This window comes from Syngnathus floridae, chromosome 14 (assembly GCF_059516105.1).
Source record: "Syngnathus floridae isolate MCC-2025c chromosome 14, RoL_Sflo_1.0, whole genome shotgun sequence".
NCBI lineage: Eukaryota > Metazoa > Chordata > Actinopteri > Syngnathiformes > Syngnathidae > Syngnathus > Syngnathus floridae.
In genome coordinates, this window is record NC_142426.1 from 4,986,352 (window position 1) to 5,004,454 (window position 18,103).

The following is an 18,103-nucleotide window of genomic DNA, read 5'->3' on the forward strand; positions in this document are numbered from 1 at the left end:
TATATTTATTTATTTTATTTTTTTCAAGGTGCTCTTCCCATGTATATTTTCATAAAGACAAGCAATAAATGAATCAGTATTTCAAATTGATTATACATCAATGTTTTGGACTAATAGTTTGGACCTTCATTCATAGACTTATACTGTAAATAAGATCTTTCACTTTTATTCTCAGACTTCCTTTTGTACTTTTTTAAAAAATGTTGTATGTTTGCACTAGGAAGGGAGCAGCTCTCCAAATTTCGTTATACAACTAAGTTGTAAAATGACAATAAAGGCCATTCTATTCTTCTTCTATTCTTCTATTCTAACCGTGTCCTGTGAATTTGAATTGTTCGGCACTATTTTTTTTTCCAATGACATCAATTGTTGGGCACCTTTGATTTGTTTCCACCGTAACAGTAGTGCGTGGCGTGCCAATGCACGTTTCCTTTTCACACTCAGCCACATCCTACGTCATTGATCCTTGTGCTTTTCTCCCTGCCTTCCTTTTTGCCCTCCCACGCAGGTGGCTGTACGGGAATACGGCGTGCTCCATCTACGCCTTCTGCGGCATGCTGTTTGGCATCTGCAGTCTGACCACTCTCACCCTGCTTAGCGTGGTGTGCTTTATCAAAGTGTGCTTTCCACTGTACGGTAAGTCTTCCACCAAAAAGATGCACGGCGGCATCCCTAAATGGCCCATTCTTGATTTTCCCGCTAATCCCTCCGCCGAGAGCCGCGCGCTAAAACCCTCTTTGATGACCCGCCCGTGAATATCGCTTGTGATGTTGCTTAATGCGCTGCAATGGAGTCCCCTGCTTGACCTCCACAATGTTTTGCTCCCGACTGGCGGCACAGAAGGCTTTGATCAAGCCAACTGTTCTACTGCGCTTGCTTGCCATTGTGTGATTTAATGACTTCTATTAAAACAGCACCACCATGTGGATGGGGGTGCAATTAAGAATGTATAGCAACACCCGGAGCAATTTTCTACATCACTTAACCTCTTCAGGGTTTTAGGGAGCTGTCGCTTGCTCGACAGACAACACGGATGCTACTCAACCTGCCCGGAAAGTTTACCAGATGTCAAGCTAGTCAAGTGGTATCGGTGTTGCGGTATTGTGGCATTTGTATGGGAATAGAACCACAATGTCGCCACTGCATGCGTTGTATTTTAATGAAGTAAAAAGGCTCCAGTAATTGATTGAATTGTCTCATTAGATCCTGAAATAATTGAATCACTTTTTCAATTATTCCCTATAAAAGGTCAAAGCGCCTTCTTTCTTTGAAACGAGCACATTGCTGGAATCTAAAAGAATGTTATGTCCACAGGAAACCGATTCAATTGCCTTCACGGCCGTCTCCTCGTCGCCTGCGCTTGGCTCTACGCGTTGTTGTTCGCTTGCTGCCCGCTGGGCCACTGGGGCGAGTACGGGCCCGAGCCCTACGGCACCGCCTGTTGCATCGACTGGCGTCTGTCTAATCAGCTGTCGACGGCGCGCTCCTACACCGTGGTGCTCTTCTTCTTCTGCTACATCCTTCCGTGCGTCGTCATGCTGGCGTCCTACGCGGGCATCCTCGCCACCGTGCACGCGTCGCACAAGACCATGAAGCAGCATGCCTCCAGGCACATGCACATGAGTAGCATCCAGATTATTATTATCAAGGTAAACAAAAAGTGTTTTAGTAGAATTGAATGAAAGAACATATATGATATGAAACTTCAAGGCAGGAATCATCTGTGAAATAAAACTGTCGCGTCATTTCAATAGTGTAGCTATTCAACTCCTGACCAGAAGGACTTTTTCCCCCTTAAGTATCGGTGGCTGGTATCGGTAGAATTAGAATTAGATTGAACATTTTAGGAAATGTGAAGTAAAATGTGCAAGTTGCAGTTCCAAAATTTTAAATTAGTGGCAAGTGTGCTCCTTCTACTAATTAAAAAAAAAAATTAGTCTGGTATTTTATTTTTTAAGTTGATTGACATTACCATAGAAATGTAAGACAATTGTATAAACAATGCTTTTGGATTTGTTTTGCAGGATAATGTAAATCGCAAATGTAAATGTGTGTGTGGGAGGGAGCGGAGTAAAATCTCACCCAAGGCGCCACATCGGAGAGTGCTTTCATAAGAAAGAATTGACTCCGGATGCGCTTTAATGGATGAGAAGACAGTGCCACCTCCACCGATAAACTCATCAACAGACATCCACAATGATTAAGTAACCAATAACGTATCCTGAAATTTCCCCAAATTGAATCCATAGATCATCAAAGATACCCAACGTGTCATATTTGTGTGTCCCTCACAGCACTTCTTAAAATGCTATTCACGTATGTGTTGTGTGCTCTTTGCCCTCAGTTAAGCGTGGCGGTCTGCATTGGGTTCTTTGTGGCGTGGAGCCCGTACGCTCTGGTGTCCATGTGGGCTTCCTTCGGCGACATCGACGATATCCCTCCTCTGGCCTTCGCCATGCCGGCCATGTTCGCCAAGTCCTCCACCATCTACAACCCCATCATCTACCTCACACTCAGGCCTAACTTTCGCAAGGTATTCTTCAGGAACCTCGGTGTTCTCAAGAGCTCCACGGGAAAATGCTGCTGCCAGCCAAGAGTCAAGGTGAGACTTCAGTTAGTCCAAAGAAGAACTGAGCAGTTGCCGTTACCCAACTCGCCAGTGGTCGTGCTGAAATGTCACAAGGATATTGTTGAACGCTGCTCCGGGCGATGTCCTCCAATGGACGCTGCCGCTAATCCCGCTCCCTATGCAAAATTATTCAAGGAGAGAGTCGGTCCAAGTGTGAGCCGCACCAGATCCCTGCTGTGCCCGACGTGCTCAAAACGAACTCCAGACAGTCTTAACATTAACTTGGAGATGGTTCCAGGCCAAGCAAAAGTGGCTTGGCCTTCATTTACCCAATAATTTAATGCGCAATACACAAAATATTGTTCAGGAATGTGAAATTAAGAGCCACAGCATATTATATTATCCTTGGTGTCACTACATATTAATGTGTACAGGGTGTCCCCAGATCAAAAGTGGCACTAAAAAGAATAAAAAAAGTCTTCTATTTGTGTTCCCCCCCAACAATATTGAGATGTTTTTACTGCATGTGCCCACTTTGCCCTTTTTATGCAAACAGTCGAGCAGTCATAGTTGAAATATGTTGCATATTAAACCATTCACAGCAGATAAAAAGTATTCCACTCAAATGCTGATAAATATTATCTATAGTTTGTTGCTGTGGGTTAATTAATTAACACAATAAACAGCATTGCCAAGAATGGGATTATTCTTGAAACTCACGCAGGGCTTCTTTTTAACAATGCTTATTCACAACAGTGTCTGTTTTGCAGATTGATTGGGTCATTAATCACTGATTAGCAAAATTCACTTTGAAAGAGGGCAGGTGCCCATTTTATTGATTTAATTGAGAAACTGGGGAAAAACAGCATAGAAATTGATTGTGGAATTACAGCGTGAAAAAAACTCTCTAAAATATTTAAAACAGTAAATACAGAGCAATAAAATGTTGTGAGATGAATTTAAACCTTTATGATTTGATGTAAAAAGTTTACATGTACAGTACCTGCTTCAATGCATGTTTTTGTGATTTAAAAAAAAAAAACATTCATCAACTCTTTTCCCAGCTCCTTCAATGTTCTTGATAAAGTGTCTTTTCGAGCCTCCAATCAAATCAGCCACGCTGGGTAAAGTTTTAAAATGTTTTATCTTGGTCTGATTTATTATTATTACAAGAGAATATTTAATTTTGACTTTCTACAAGAGACTTTGGCAAATCTGAGGAGAACTACAAAAGAAAGAAGTTCATTTGATATTGGGAGTAGAAGCGCAAATGTGCAATATTTTCTGAATCACGCTAGCTTCTACGATGCCTTCGAGAGCGCGGCAAAGCTTCCCAATTTTACAGCCGAGACTCCCTCCGGTCCGTTTCCAGTGTTGCAGTGTCTGGTGCACCATCTCTGACAGGCCGTCCGAGTAGAAGTCGTGCTCAATGGTCTCTATATCCACGTCACTCAAACCCAGAACCCGTGCGCAAACCTTCCATTTGGCGCCAATGTTTTTCCTCAGTACATCAAGGTGCTCTTCGGTCACAGCACAGTCCTCTACGCGTGAAAAGTGAAAGTAGGTCAAATGCGGTGTTCCACAAGGATCCGTCATTGATCCCATTTGATTGACTATTTTGGGTTAACCTGATTAAGTTCAACCTCTACATCTGACTTACCATATTTCTGAATTCCTTCTTTGAGCTGAGAACTGGTCCAGATGTCACCAGGATGAAATGAAGAAACGTTCGAGTTGCCGTAGTGAATATTGAGGCTGTTGTTGTTACCGATCTGGATCCCCCTTGCATTACTGATGAAAAGCGAACCTTCAAGATCAAGACAATTAACGTTAGTGTCATCAGAAATTCTCCTATACTGAACGTGGTCTTCTACGTACCGGACTCTTGGGCTGCACCGTAGTTGCTAGCACCCCATGACGTTTCAGGCACTGAGGACGTAGGGCAGGACAGCAGGCGGTGATAGTGGGAATCCGGATGTTGCTGATTGAAAGGTGGCAAGGAATTGTAGCTGGAAGATGTATGGATGAGAGATGACTTTGGCGTGGAAGCGGTCATCGACTCTTGAAGGCAGGAATACCCAGTGCGGTCTTGGCTACTGGGCTGCACAGGTTCCGCTTTTGTCCAGGAGGTGACGGAGGACGGTGTGTGGCGCTCTGGTTGTCTAAGGATGTTATTTGTAAAACTAGGCAGACGATCTGGGAAGCTTCTCCGATGCTGTTCAGTGACAAAGTCAGACGGGTCGTCTCGGGTGTAGCTGCCGTGTATGTGGTAGTTTAATTCCTGTTGCAGTTTTTCCTCTAAAGAGCCTTCTGGGTCTGGTTCACTGGTGGTGGCTGCCAGAGACGCTACATTGGTCTCACGTCCAAGGGCATCACTGTCCTCAATACTGTCTTCGACCGGCCCATTGACGCTTTTGTCTGTGCTCTCCAGAAAAGCTGGACCATCTATAAGATAAGAGGAGGAAACACATCAGCTTTGATTTCTCAGCAAAAATTTGGACAAATACAATCATGAAATAGTTCACTTTATGAATTGAACTTCTGACAGATTACTTGCAAAGGTTTATCAAACCAACATTGACGGAATAACTAAAATGGCAGATAAACATCGAGGCTTACCCACGGAAATACATTCATCGGTTATCGATAAAGACTTCATCTTTTCCACAAGCTGATCCGGGCCTTCGTACAGAGCCTGCGTTGAAATATTGAGATTAGACATTCTAAATATTGTCATGGGCATAACACAAGTATGCCAAATATTCATTCACCTGTAGATGAACTAAATCTTTGTCCACATGTGGTGCGAGATTGGTCTCGTAGAAGGGATGAAAGCGATGGTAGGCCTCTGTTGGGAAAGGAGTCGAGTGAGGAAGTCGCCTCTGTAACGAGCTACATTTGAAATCAAGCCTACCGAGAAATGTCGGTCTTTGCAGCGGATTGTGTGCCCAACACCTCACCATGAGGTTTGAGATCTCTTCCGGCGTTTGGTCAGGGATGAGGTCAATCGCTGGGCGGTTGCCATTGCGGACGCACTGACTGATTTGATCTTCATTCCTGGCATCTGGAACACACAAAAAAAATGCAAACCGGTTTGATGTAACTAGTTCCTGGTTCGGTTTGCTGCTGATTGCAAAAGAAATTTTCTCCTGGGAAATAAACTCAGATGACAATGTAGGTTTTTAGGGGAGCAGATGAAAGCAAGACAACAGAAATCAATATTTGATGTCAACTTACTTGCATATGGCTCTTTGCCTGTGACGATGACCCAGACTACAATAGCAAAGCTATAGACGTCGGACTTCTCGGTGGAGACGGTGTGGACGCTCTCCAAGTGCTCGGGCGCCATGTAGCTTAGCGTGCCGGCAGCCCTCGTCCTGTCTGACAGGCCCAGTTGACTCCTCTTGTAGGATTCCTCTTTGGTGAGTTTTTTCCACGTCTTGCAGGCGGCAAGGCCAAGGTCGGCGATCTGGACAATGCGGGACAACGGTTATTGCGGGGGAAAGCACGTAATAGCGGGGAGAACATTTTGACCTTGATGTGAAAATCTTTGTCAATTAAAATGTTGTCCGGTTTGATGTCCTTATGTATGACTTTCTTCTCGGTGAGGTAAACCATCCCTTCCAAGATCTCTAAAATAATTCTCCCCTTGATGGATACTGGCACAGTCACCTACATAGCAGAAAAGCATGTATTAGAATTCATCATACGTAAACTGTAAATTGGCATGGCACTAACTGTCTCCAGCATGGCCAGAAGGTTGCCCCTGGGCATCAACTCCATGACCAAAGAGCAGCCTCGGTCCTCCATGATGACACCCAACAATTTGACCACCCGTTGGTGGTTCAGGCTCGCCATGATATTACCTTCCTCCAGCAGAGAGCGCTTACTATCCCTGGTTATATTTGGAGAGAATGGAGAAGAGATTCATGATAAGCAGACGTTCTCAGCGACAAGTCAATTTTGAATATGCTTTCTCAGTAATGTCAGGTATGGCCAAATTAAAGCCGTATTTGTATTTCGCAATGGTACCACACCCACAGGTAATTAAATTGTAGTTTAGGTTCTATGTTAATCCAAACTATCAGTCATTTGGTTCATTTTAGAACACACAAAAATGCTACTTTTGGGGCATTTTGTCCTATTCTTATCCAACTAGGCAGTTGCATGTTAAATATGAGGTCAAAGGTACAAAGTTGTGTTGCAGATTCAAGATTCAAGAGTTTTTATTCGCCATGTTTGAGCGTGCCAAACAAGGAATTTGACCTCGATACATCACAGCTTCTGTTCAACATTTAGTTTCCGTTTTGTTCTGCAATAGCAACAAGGAACTTGAGACAACGGCGGAGGCCAGATCTCATACTTCCCTGGACGACTGTCAAAATCATAAACTAGTTCGCCCCTCACTCTCCTTAATTAATAAAAGCATTTTGATTCAAATAATCTAGGGTTTCCTTGCGGCACGTAATCCAAAATATTGCATATCGAAAACGGGGAATCCCCACAGGAAATATATGCAAAAAGACATACTCATTTCGAAGTTTGCCCGTATACATGGTCTTCATCACCACAGGACCGAGGTGGACGTGATAACACAGGTACACCTCGCCAAAACCTCCTTCGTCCAGGTGTTCTTTTCGAATCACATCTGTCGCTTGCAGTTGGAGCGAAGACGGCGTGGCAGTGGCCATAATTCCACCTTAATACAACCCGAACGGTGTAATAATATAGTAACAAAACTAATGTACCGCAGAAGGGAGGTCGTCACATGAGAGCGAGGCGGAAATGCGACTAAAAGTTCCGACGCTAACACAACTGTTAAACTAGCTTCGCGTAACTTTAGCGACAGTCCTAAAAGCAACGGACGAGCAAAGGTGGTGCAGGGAAACGATCGCCATTAAAATCTGTTATTTCAACTCTCCTTTCCCGGAATTGCGTAAGTGACGTAGAAGTAAAGTTAAAAATGAAAAAAAAAAAAAAAAAAAAAAAAAAAAAAGAACTACAACCAGTCATTCAAGTCGATTCCAGAGCAGGACAGATAGTTGCGCCTCAATCGTGATGCATATAATAAATTAAAGCATTGTCCAACTAAAAATGGGCTATGGCTAAAGTAAAGTACTCACACACTGTTCATAAGAAGAAGTACAGATGCGAGCAATAAAATAGACTTGATTAAATCATTGTGTTTGCTTTTTATATTTGACATTTAAAGTTTTAGGGGGGAAAAAAGACAAGAAAACAACGTGGGGGAGAGGTAGGCAATCAATTTATTCCTTAAAGTCGAATTTTTTTAAGCGGATGTTTGAGAATGCAATCATTGATGACATATTAAGTGGTTGGGAAAATGACAAATTTAAAAAATACTTATTTTTTTATTTTATAGCGGGCAATCACACAGCAGAGTGGGATCAACAGAAAAAAATGAAATGAAAAAATGATCTGGTTTGCAACAATGATGCAAAAATAATTAGATGCAATATACATATGCATGAATTTAGCAAGCGCTGATCAGCAAGCTGAGAAGTCCAATTTGGAATAGGTGTGTCGGGGCGGGGCGGGGCGACACCTGTTGTGGTGCGCAGGTAAGAGGTAATGCTAATTTACTTAGCAACCAGTTTAACAGCGGCCGCGTGCGATGGAGTTAACGCATTTTGATTTGTTTGGCAAGTTTATTGCGCACAATGAGAAAAGCAAAACGAGAGCTTCGTGGGATTTTTCTTCTCTGGACTAGATGGGATTTTTCTTCTCTGGACTGGATGGTGGAGCAATGACGTCTCTCCCAAAAATATCCAGGTAAGGTTGCATTCTTTTTTTTTTTACATGCTCAACTGTATTTGACATTCAAGGTTTATTTTTGCGTGTGGCCATATTTCATCTTAACTGCGTGTGCAATTTGCTGGAAGTACATATACTGTATAACCTGTTGATAAAGGTGCAGCAAGCTTACTTGAGATGCTCTCTACCAGAATAAGGGTCCATGTCTCTTTTGGAATTTATATTTAGAAGCGGTTATGAAAAATTGAAGACAAAAAACCGACTCGTTATTTGTTTTCAGCTTTACTCGTGTCGTTTTTAGTGCAGTTTAAAATGTCTAAAATGGACGAGGAACTTGTCAAACGTACTGTCAAACGTACCTCCAAAATGTATTAGTTGAAGTGATGCCTGTACAACAGTGCCCTCTACTGGGGAGAAATGACAATTGCAGTATTTTATCGCCTCATGTATTGAAAACTGCTGCTATATAAATGTGTGTACAGCAAGAACGTGTTGTAAATGAATATGTAAATTTGGTCGATTTAATTTGGGGGGTTTTAAGCTTGCTCTTTTCTAACTGTCTACAGCCCTTCTCATTTTTATATTATTTTAAAGTCAGTTGTGCTAACCTTGTACATGTATTTTACTCAAACTGCTTGTGCTTACTTTAACATACCTGTGGTAACCTTACACCAGACTCAAGGCCTAAGCATGTTTTTCAAGTGGGGTATTAGCGAGCCCCCCGCCCGTAATTTGATGACAGTTTTACTTAACCTTCGCCGACTCTGATCCTGCTTGTTGACCCCGCGGTTAGGGGGCCGTTGACCTCATTTGCCGCTTTATGTACTTTCTGGCACTCTCCGACACCGCTCGTCATTCAGGTGTCTTTTGCTGAGTCGGCGTGCTCAAATAAATAGTGGAAAGCTGCTTGATAAGGAAAAAAGTGTATCGTGCAGAATAGAGCGCAGGTTTTTAAATCAAAATGAGACCGGACGATTTTAAAATTCTTAAACTAAATGCTGAGGTCGCACTCGAGAATTAAATATATCTGGAAAAGTGGAATTCTTTTTTTATTTTTATTTTTATTTTTTAATTCATGACCTGCCTAGGTTACTGCAGTAAAATATATGACCAGCAGGGACCGCTATGCTTCATTTGGGTTTTGAGCTTCGAGATAAAAAGATCCCTTGGGAAACTCTTGGTTTCAATTATGAGACTACTTTTAATAGCCTGTATACAATCAGCAATATAAATTATACGTGACGTTTATAGTATCAAATTTCCTCAATCAATTAAGATCAGCGGAGTTAATTTATTAACCCCCCCCCCCCACACACACACACACACACACAAAATTCCAGACACAGCCATACTTTGTTTGGCGTGTCACGTGATCAGTGCGGACGGTGACGAAAGAGACGGCGAGTGACGGTTCCGCCGCCAGGTTGCGTGAGACTGACTGGGCCTGTTCTCAGACTCTGTGTGGTCTGAGTGTGTGGTCTCCAGCTGACGGGCAGAGGGGAGGACGGGGAGAGCCCTTGCAGGAGCGCATTCGTGTGTGTATATGTGTGTGTGTTTACTTTATCCCGAGTCGGGCCCGGGATCTCTGTGGCCACAGCTTGAGTAGAAAGCCCGGCCTTCCGGCACTCAAGGGGTTTCAGTAGAAATGGATAAACACTCCCCGCCACCGCTCTGACACGGCTCATCTTAAGATCAGTTTTATCTGCCCCTACTTATGGGACCTTCATGCCAGAGGGTCTCGCTAGCTCGCTTTGTGAAAGTCAAGCAATAGTTGGATTGATCTTACTAAGCGGGACAGTCATGGAAAGCACATTTGAGTAGCTTAAAATGTCTCATTACGCTGTTTATTGTTTTCAAGACACAAGTTGAATGTTAAGACCAAGCAAAGGAAATAAGACCTCATGCAACCCCTTCCCTCGTGCAATCCCTCGCCCAACGGGCTCCTCTCCCACAGTCCTCTCAAGGGAAAGCTATGTAATGCGGCACTGCTGAGAACGCGCCATGAAAATATAAATACAACCTCGCCGCATTTCAACCATGCAAATAAACAAGGCCACCCGTATTTCCAATTAGAGCTGGTGTGGAAGGCAGGAAACGTGCTAGACGCGGACAAGCCACACCCCCGCGCCCATTTCTTGCCATTTTCTCTAAAAGGCTCCGGGGTCAGGGACACTTGAAAATACCTCAAAACATATCGAAAATGTCATCAGAGACACACGTGCTAACGTCTAATTAGCCAAGCTGCTCTTTGAACCCATTACTTTAATCTCACTTTTTTTGCAAAAGCCAATCTTTATCGATCCAATCTGTCCGCCTTTGCGCTGACTTTGCCTGTTTTTCTCAGTCGAGCCAGGCAGCGTTCTTGCATGGCTTTGCCTCCAGACCACCCAGGAGCAACTGCCAGGCAGGGTCAGCGTCCTTGTTGTGATAAGAGGTCGTCTCCAAGGAGATTGTGCTTTGATAGTACGGCAAGGTCCACCTGATACGGTACTACTGGATCCGCGCTCGACGGGAAGCCGCGGCGGCCGTCGCTCACCGCTCGGGCCCATCGAGGGGCCTATTAGCGAGCATAAACACACAACTTAGAGTAATTGCTCTGGAGAGACGGCGAGTTAAGAGTCACTTTTACTCCAAATGTGGCTCCAAGGACATTGGCTGTAATTCGAATGGTTTCACCGAGTGCAGAGGTTGTGGCGGACATGTGCCGCCGAGTCATCCCGAATAGAAGCAGTACCAATATTCTTTTGGTTCAACTCCCCCCCGCCTTTTGCCGTTGTTTACGTTGAATTGACTCGGTCCCGCACAGCCGTGCAGGAACCGAGCAGGATAAACACAAGGACTCGGGAGATTCCTCCACTCTGAGCTGTAAACACAAACATGCACGCTAACTACACATTTTGACAGACTTGGTTGAACTGTGTGGACTGTCTCTTAAATAGAATTTATTCCATGGTCCTACTTAAGATGCGTGGCATTGCTCGCAGTTTTTATGTAATCATGGCGGCGCACCGGGATGAGTTGACGATGTCTTGTGTTCTCGTGGTGTTGTAAGCTAGCTGACTTTTGCAGAGGTGAATTAGCTCAGAAGTGGCGCCAGTAAGAAGGCAAAAAGGATTACAGCATCTGATTCTCCCTTTTTTAATTTAAAAAAATAGGAAGACTATTATTGAAAAATTCTCATTTTGTAAGGATGTAGTTTTTCTCATTGGAAAAAAATCAGCTTGTCAAGGTTTTGTTTTATCCCCTTAAAAATTCAGATTTTTTTTTTTTAATTGTTATATTCTCTGTAGTACTTTTTTGTTAATAAATTTTGACTTGGGTAGATTTAAAAATTTAGCATTAAATTTGTGTTTAGAAAAAATAGGTTGATTCTTGGAAGGTTTTGTTTTTCTAAAGAAAAAAAAACCCTAGCATAACTCAAGTTCATTTCTTTCAAAAATATATAAACAATATAATATATGTTATCCTGAAAAAATGACTATTTTCATAGGATTACTTCATTTGTCTTTTCACTGTGTACATTTAGTTGCATCTCTGTGTAGCAAATACCCCAAATGTGTAGTGATTATCCAGAGTTGTTGGTATAAATACAAAAACTAAAACAATGATTTCAATCCAAAATTGAGATGTGCGAACCATGCAGTCAAGCAATAGCTTGTATCTGAAATAAGTGGAGGCCTCACCTAGCTTGTGTTCACAATTCAGAGCAAATTCAAGAACACCCGGGTGTTAGCGACCACAGGCCGTCTTAAGTGCACCACGTGAAGTGTGAAAATGAAAACTGCAAAGCAATATTGACCTTCCATTAAAGGAGCTTTAGAGTGTTCTGTCCTGCTTTTATGCGAGGGAATGCATTTCAACTGCGGCGTACACGTTTGAACAACCCCGGTTAGAACAACACACCAGCGACTAGTACGACAGGGAAACACCCCGCTGCCGGATTAAACGATTTGCGGAACATCAGCACCGTCACCATCTTGGTGTAGCTGGCTAGTGGGTGTTCTTGTGCCGTGTGATCATAAAGATTAGTCATGAGCTGACATGTTCTTACCGTATGGATTACACACACACACACACATACACAAACAGTCTTTAGTTTTACGAGTGTTTTGGTTCATACAATGAATCGTCTAGACCGTAATAGTCTAAATTTGAAATGGCATTTCTAAGATGTTTTACAAAATGCATTCCTCAAGACCACACTGTAAAAAACACACAACTTGTGTTATTTCAGTCATTTAAATTGGAACAATTTAAAACATATATAATTTAAGGATGGTTATGGAACAATTGTTAGTTAGCCCAAAAAGCAAGTAATATTTTTTACAGTGTAGAGATGTAGTTTTTATATTGACACCAAATTTGAACAATATGTTCTATCAAACTGAATTTTGTTTTGTTTTTTAAATTACTACATGCACTTCACTTAGCAGACCTCAGGACATGTTTGTCCAGTAGGGGGCGTCGTGCAGTTAGCTGTTATGCAGGCATTCGGGGTGAAGTTTAGATAAGCACTTTTAGAAGTCATTGAGTAAAATTTAAATAAATTATTCATTTATACAAAGATACAAAAACAAATAAAATGCCGCTAGGTGCAGTGTGAGTGTATGGCTGTGTGTTTACCTTCAAGATTCAAGTAAATGTAAATGTCTTCCTAAAAATTGGTGTTATTTGGAGTACCTTTATGATTTTTTTCTCTCTGTGCAATCACGCTGACTTCCCACTTTCGTCCCCTTATTGCTTCCATCTTTTTCTCTTTCATAATAGTGCCCACTTTGATTAAAGCTATTGGGGAGTGGTTGTCATAGTAACAGCCAAGTCCTGCCTTTAACTGGAGAGGGCCCTGTAGGTGAGGACGAGCGTAGCGTGACTTGTTCCAAAGCATCTGTCAAGAGGTGTAGAAAGGCCTCTCCGCCGTGCTCAGCTGTGAAAACAGCTGACGAGACGCACACATTTTGCACACCAAGTCCAAAGAAAGACCCATTCAACTTTCTAATACAAGACTGTGCGACTAGTAAAAATAAAGAGGGAAGGAATGATGGCTCATTAGCTAATGATCCGCTTTATCAGCGGCTATTGCGGCTTGCTGAGACGATGAAATGCTCAATAAAGATTTGAGCATTTGTAAATAGTTTATCAGAAGTGGCTTGGAATTCCCAGCAAGCTAGTTGCTTGAGTTAATGTAGTGATACTGGTGATACTGGTAATCACGGGGACTTCCGAGCAATTAGTTAGCAAGTCTGTTGATTGGGAGATGACTCACTTTCTCATTTGTCCCTAAAGGTGGTTTTCATACTTGTGGCAAAAAGCAGTATTCGATGTAATGTTTGACATTTTTGTAGAATAGTGATACTAATTGCTTTCAATGCAGTAGGAAGTATGACACGAGTATCAGATGTCATTTTTGCACACAGATTTTTTTTTTAGCAGCCCTAAAATATTAAACACACAAAATAATCTGATCTAAGCCTCTTTTCATTTAAATGTGAAACTAGTTGTGAACACCCCTTCCGAAAGTACAAGGCCAGATTTTTGCTTGAATGCCTTTTTTTTTTTTTGTCTACGATCTTGCGATATAAAATCAACCTTGCGGTGAATCATCTTAATTTCCAAGTTGCATCAGAAAGGTTTCGCATGTTGGCCTCGGGTGGAGCCAGACACATGCCTGTTTATGTTCCTTAGCCCACATTGCGTGCCAGATGGGACTCAGCCGTGTCAACACCAATGCTGAGGTGGAGAATTGTGCTACCTTGAGACATTAGTCATTACTGTTTACCGCTCCAACTATTTGCGTCTCTGCTTTGCATCTTGTCACTTGGCTTATTAGGTAAGCATTCAAACATTGTGGCATCCCGTCTTGTTTGGATTGTTGCCTCTCCTCTGATGTTTGCCGTAAAGGGCCTTAACCTTAGCTCTCATTTACTTTGCAAGCACACTTTGTCCAAAATATTTCACATTTTTTTTAACCAGATAAGATCTTCACCTCATACAACTTGTAAAACAAAATGTAGCATTGCATGCTATGGTTGCTAAGATGCATGTGTTTGGTTGCGGAGCCATTGGGGGGGGGAAACAGTAATAAAACATAATTTGCAGCTCAGGTATAGTAGTCATTAGTTTCCACAGAAGGAAAGATAATATACAATTACAACTTCATGTTGCTAAAAATAAAAAACATAAGAGTGTGGCGGTCTTCTGTTTGCCACAAAGATCCGTTCCTATGACGATGACGTAACCCAAATTGGAATGTATCGTCGTCGATCCCAAAGCAGTAGCAAAATCATTATTGCACTCGATAGCGGACGTAATAAAAAATTATTTCAGGCAATAAATACTTTTTGAGTGATATTGAAAAGAAAGGCGCTGTAGCAGTAGCATACAACTTTCCCAAGTTAAAATGAAAAATAGTTATGACAACGTTCACAAAGATGTTTTCCAGCAAGATAATAGTGGAAAAAAAAATGGCCCCCGCCCTCCGAGTAGAAGATGCACATTTCTTTTGCCTTTGTTTGTTTAGTCACATCGCGTGCGATAAAGATGTCACGCCAAGTGTACGATGTCACACATGAGAGCTTCCAAAGCGCCATTCTTCATGCCTGTAAGGCACACTTAATGAACTGCTAGTCTTGTTTTTTTTTGTTTTATTTTTTTGTTCACCCAATGCACCTCCCTTCCATTATGTTTACAAGGGCTTAAATATTTTGGTTATTCTTTTTTTTGTTAGTCATCTGGTCCCATTTGTTCTGAATGCTTCAGTTTAAATGACACAAGAGAAAGCTTTAAATAATGACATCACACCTCCAAAGTGTGCAAAATGGCTCTTGTGAAGCAGTCTGCACCTGTCCTATGAGGAATCAGATTTACTCCAAACGTCATTCCCACACACTGCCTTGTAACTTGAGAGACTGTGTTAATTCTCCTTTCTTTCATGTACTGTTTAAGCCATCAAAATTTCTGTACAGTGGAAGATATTTGATCATTTTTTTTAAAAAAACCACCGACCTTTGGTTTTCGCCGGCAGATAATTGTAACATTAATTGCAAAGTTAGAGGTGTGGCAAAATTCAATAGCGGACATGTATCAGTTGTGTTTCCCTGCGGTTACGAGGGCATTGTGTTTGACTATTTTTGTGCCCTTTTACCTTGTGCGTGTTTTTTTTTTTCTTGGTCGAGATTGTTTTATGCTGGACGAGGATCCGATTACAAAGGGCTTGTTTTCATCCCATTCCACACCATGGCAAGCTCGGACTGACAATAGGTCAATGGACGGGAAATGCTTTCATGCTTTCAGACTCTTTGACTTTGGTCGTCTATTGTGTTTTTTTGTTTTGTTTTGTTTTTTACCAAGTTCTTCAAGTTCCCACATCTCACTTTGGTGCCAGCATTTACATAAACGTTGCTAAAGCGCAATTTCATTGATTACAGTGGAAGTTTCAAAGTCGAATAATAACAATAGGAAATCCAAACTAAAATCTCTAGACAGTTGGGGAAAAAAAAGAAACTAATACATCAAAATGTGTGATTTCCTCGCTCCGCTTTTACTCTCTACCCGGAATAACAGAAATGCGTATTCTGACGTCAGACGCGCGGTAAAAACGGTTTATTCTGACATTTTGAGTGTTCTCATACGTGGTGATCGGATTTCCAAACTCATTCAAACTAAAATTTTGAAGGTATCGGGTCCGAATATTCCAAATGAGGTGTGCGCATAAAGTTTTATTGTGATCAGGCTTTTAATCGAAATAAGTGTGTCCCTATGAATAAAAGAGCCATTCATCCATCCACGCGGTTGATTCCAAATTGCCATGAGCTGTCTTTGCTAAGCTAATACCCAGCCTCCTCACAAGTCGCCAAACATTAGGTGTCGAAACGAAAACATCCTTTCACATGTAGTCCCGCGCCCAATTTTCTGAGAAAAGTATTTGCCGCATGCAAAGTGTCTAACCTGAACTTCCCTGTTCAACAACAACAGGCCGCCAGTGAATCACCGCATGTGCGCTGACCTTACATTCTCACAGATTAGTATTTACTCGGGACCAGTTTAGTGTTTATTTTGCCTTGACTGGCCCAAAAGAATTTGATTATAGCATTCATTGTCAACCCGTCTAAGCAAAATGAAGCTTAGAGAAACTAAACATTATTAAAAAATAAAATAAATAAAAACACTAATCATTGGTCAACACAGTAATTGTGAAAAAAATTTGAATAATTTTAATGCAAAATAAAGTTTTATTATTTTTAAAAAAATAAATAAAAATAAAAACACCAATTATTGGTCAATACAGTGTGAAAAAAAATTGCAATACATTTTAATGCAAAATCAAATTTTATGCAATTCTTGAATTAATCGATGGAATAAACAATTCTGAAAATATTCACCCTACTTGCAACAATAATGAATCATATTTATTTGATGTTGCCATTAGGTGCTTCTTTGTTCTTTTCATCCGACATGTTTACACTGGGAATATTTCTTCCATTTCTGGCTTTAAGATTATATGTTTCCTAATCTAAACAAATCTAAGATTGCCCAGCATTGTCCCCTAACAAATTCTTTCGGACCTGTCTGTAGACCGGTTGTGTATCAGCTTATGAAATTCTGTCATGGCGTCGCAGCCTTCCTCCCCCACATGAATCACACATCGACTTGGCTCGTACACAACCTCTCGTGTTCACCTCTAATAATCAGGAATGTTTATATAGACAACTGTTTAATGCGCCTTTATCAGATGTCACTGGTTAGATGAGGAATGAGTCATGAAACGGGGTGGGGCCCAGGCTCTCACGCACCTTAACTGGCACAGAACGACTGCTGGCTGTTTGTGTGAATGTGTTTTCGCAAGCCTCTGAACTCTTTAACACCGCACGGCCCAGGTTAGCCCTCGATTATGCAAACGCTCGACGCCAACCCGGCGCAAAAACAACTCGCGGTTGCTATGCCCCTAAGGCATCGACGCCTGCGAAGAAATACCATTACGAGACTGAGTTTTACAACTTGACGCAAGGCGGGCTGCGAGCGAGTAAATCTCCCTCAGATCTCCAAAAGTGACGACTTCCGAGAGATGAGGATCACATTTCAAGTGCAGTTGACATTCCGCTTGTTGTAGATGTGCCACACACGGCGATATACGAGGGGGGTCCCCCCCCCCCCCCCATGTATTTCTTGAGTGCATAGCTTTTTATGAGTCTTTCTTTTCAGGATATTTCTGATGTCTAAACATGTAGTGCGTCCTTCACCTTAGCGTCGAGAGCAGTTATCACGACGCCTATTAACATTCTGTGTGACATGTAGACTTTGTTGATAGTTTAACGTGGGGTGGGAAAGCCCTGTGGGTGATTCTGACACATGCTACAAAGACGAACTATGACACTTGTCTGTCTCTGTCTGTCTGTCGGGGCCTATTACACAAATGAATGCTCCTGAGTGACATCTGGACGAGCGGCATTCCATTAAATGGCGCCAGCGTGGACGTGTCGTCTGCGCGACGTGACCGAAAATGCATTTTCCGCTATTGTGAACGAGACAAAGGCAATTTTGGTCACTAGTATTAATTGGCAGTTATTATAAAATGATGAAGCTCTTGGTTTCTTCCGACTTTGTACTTTTTCTATTTGAGTTATTCATTCTGTTAGAATGCCTGGTCTGTTCAATTGCCAATATTAAGTTTGTAAATGAAGTTAAGATATTAAGTTTATGGAGTGCTTGTGTCTTTTATAGAACACCAACCTAATGAAGTGAATCAAAACAAATTGCTAGCTT

At 41.9% G+C, this 18,103-nt stretch overlaps 2 protein-coding genes and 1 long non-coding RNA gene across 5 annotated transcripts in view; 2 read left to right on the forward strand and 1 right to left on the reverse strand.

Annotated features, from left to right (window-relative positions):
• Positions 1-3,686, forward strand: part of LOC148387200 (opsin-5-like) — a 13,287-nt gene extending 9,601 nt beyond the window's left edge. Inside the window, exons 7-10 of one of the 2 annotated variants that reach the window (XM_088396584.1) lie at positions 509-636; positions 1,315-1,649; positions 2,345-2,602; positions 2,765-3,686. In XM_088396584.1, coding sequence (XP_088252710.1) covers positions 509-636; positions 1,315-1,649; positions 2,345-2,602; positions 2,765-2,905 — 862 coding nt within the window. In that variant the 3' untranslated portion in view covers positions 2,906-3,686. Of the gene's footprint in view, positions 1-508; positions 637-1,314; positions 1,650-2,344 lie in introns of both variants that reach the window. The other variant, XM_088396583.1, reaches the window with a different exon arrangement.
• On the reverse strand, positions 3,373-7,531 carry ripk1l (receptor (TNFRSF)-interacting serine-threonine kinase 1, like). The gene is made up of 10 exons (XM_088396575.1): positions 7,100-7,531; positions 6,308-6,464; positions 6,104-6,241; positions 5,807-6,038; positions 5,484-5,633; positions 5,341-5,417; positions 5,189-5,264; positions 4,448-5,014; positions 4,230-4,376; positions 3,373-4,110 (listed from the first exon to the last, which is right to left on the reverse strand). Exons 1-10 carry the CDS (start codon positions 7,258-7,260, stop codon positions 3,812-3,814), a joined length of 2,004 nt encoding a protein of 667 aa, XP_088252701.1. The 5' UTR covers positions 7,261-7,531; the 3' UTR covers positions 3,373-3,811.
• A 637-nt stretch (positions 7,532-8,168) lies between these two features.
• LOC148387202 (uncharacterized) overlaps positions 8,169-18,103 on the forward strand; it is an 84,611-nt gene continuing 74,676 nt past the window's right edge. For both annotated transcript variants that reach the window (XR_015862608.1, XR_015862609.1), the window contains exon 1: positions 8,169-8,362. This is a non-coding gene — a long non-coding RNA (uncharacterized LOC148387202). The remainder of the gene's footprint in view (positions 8,363-18,103) is intronic.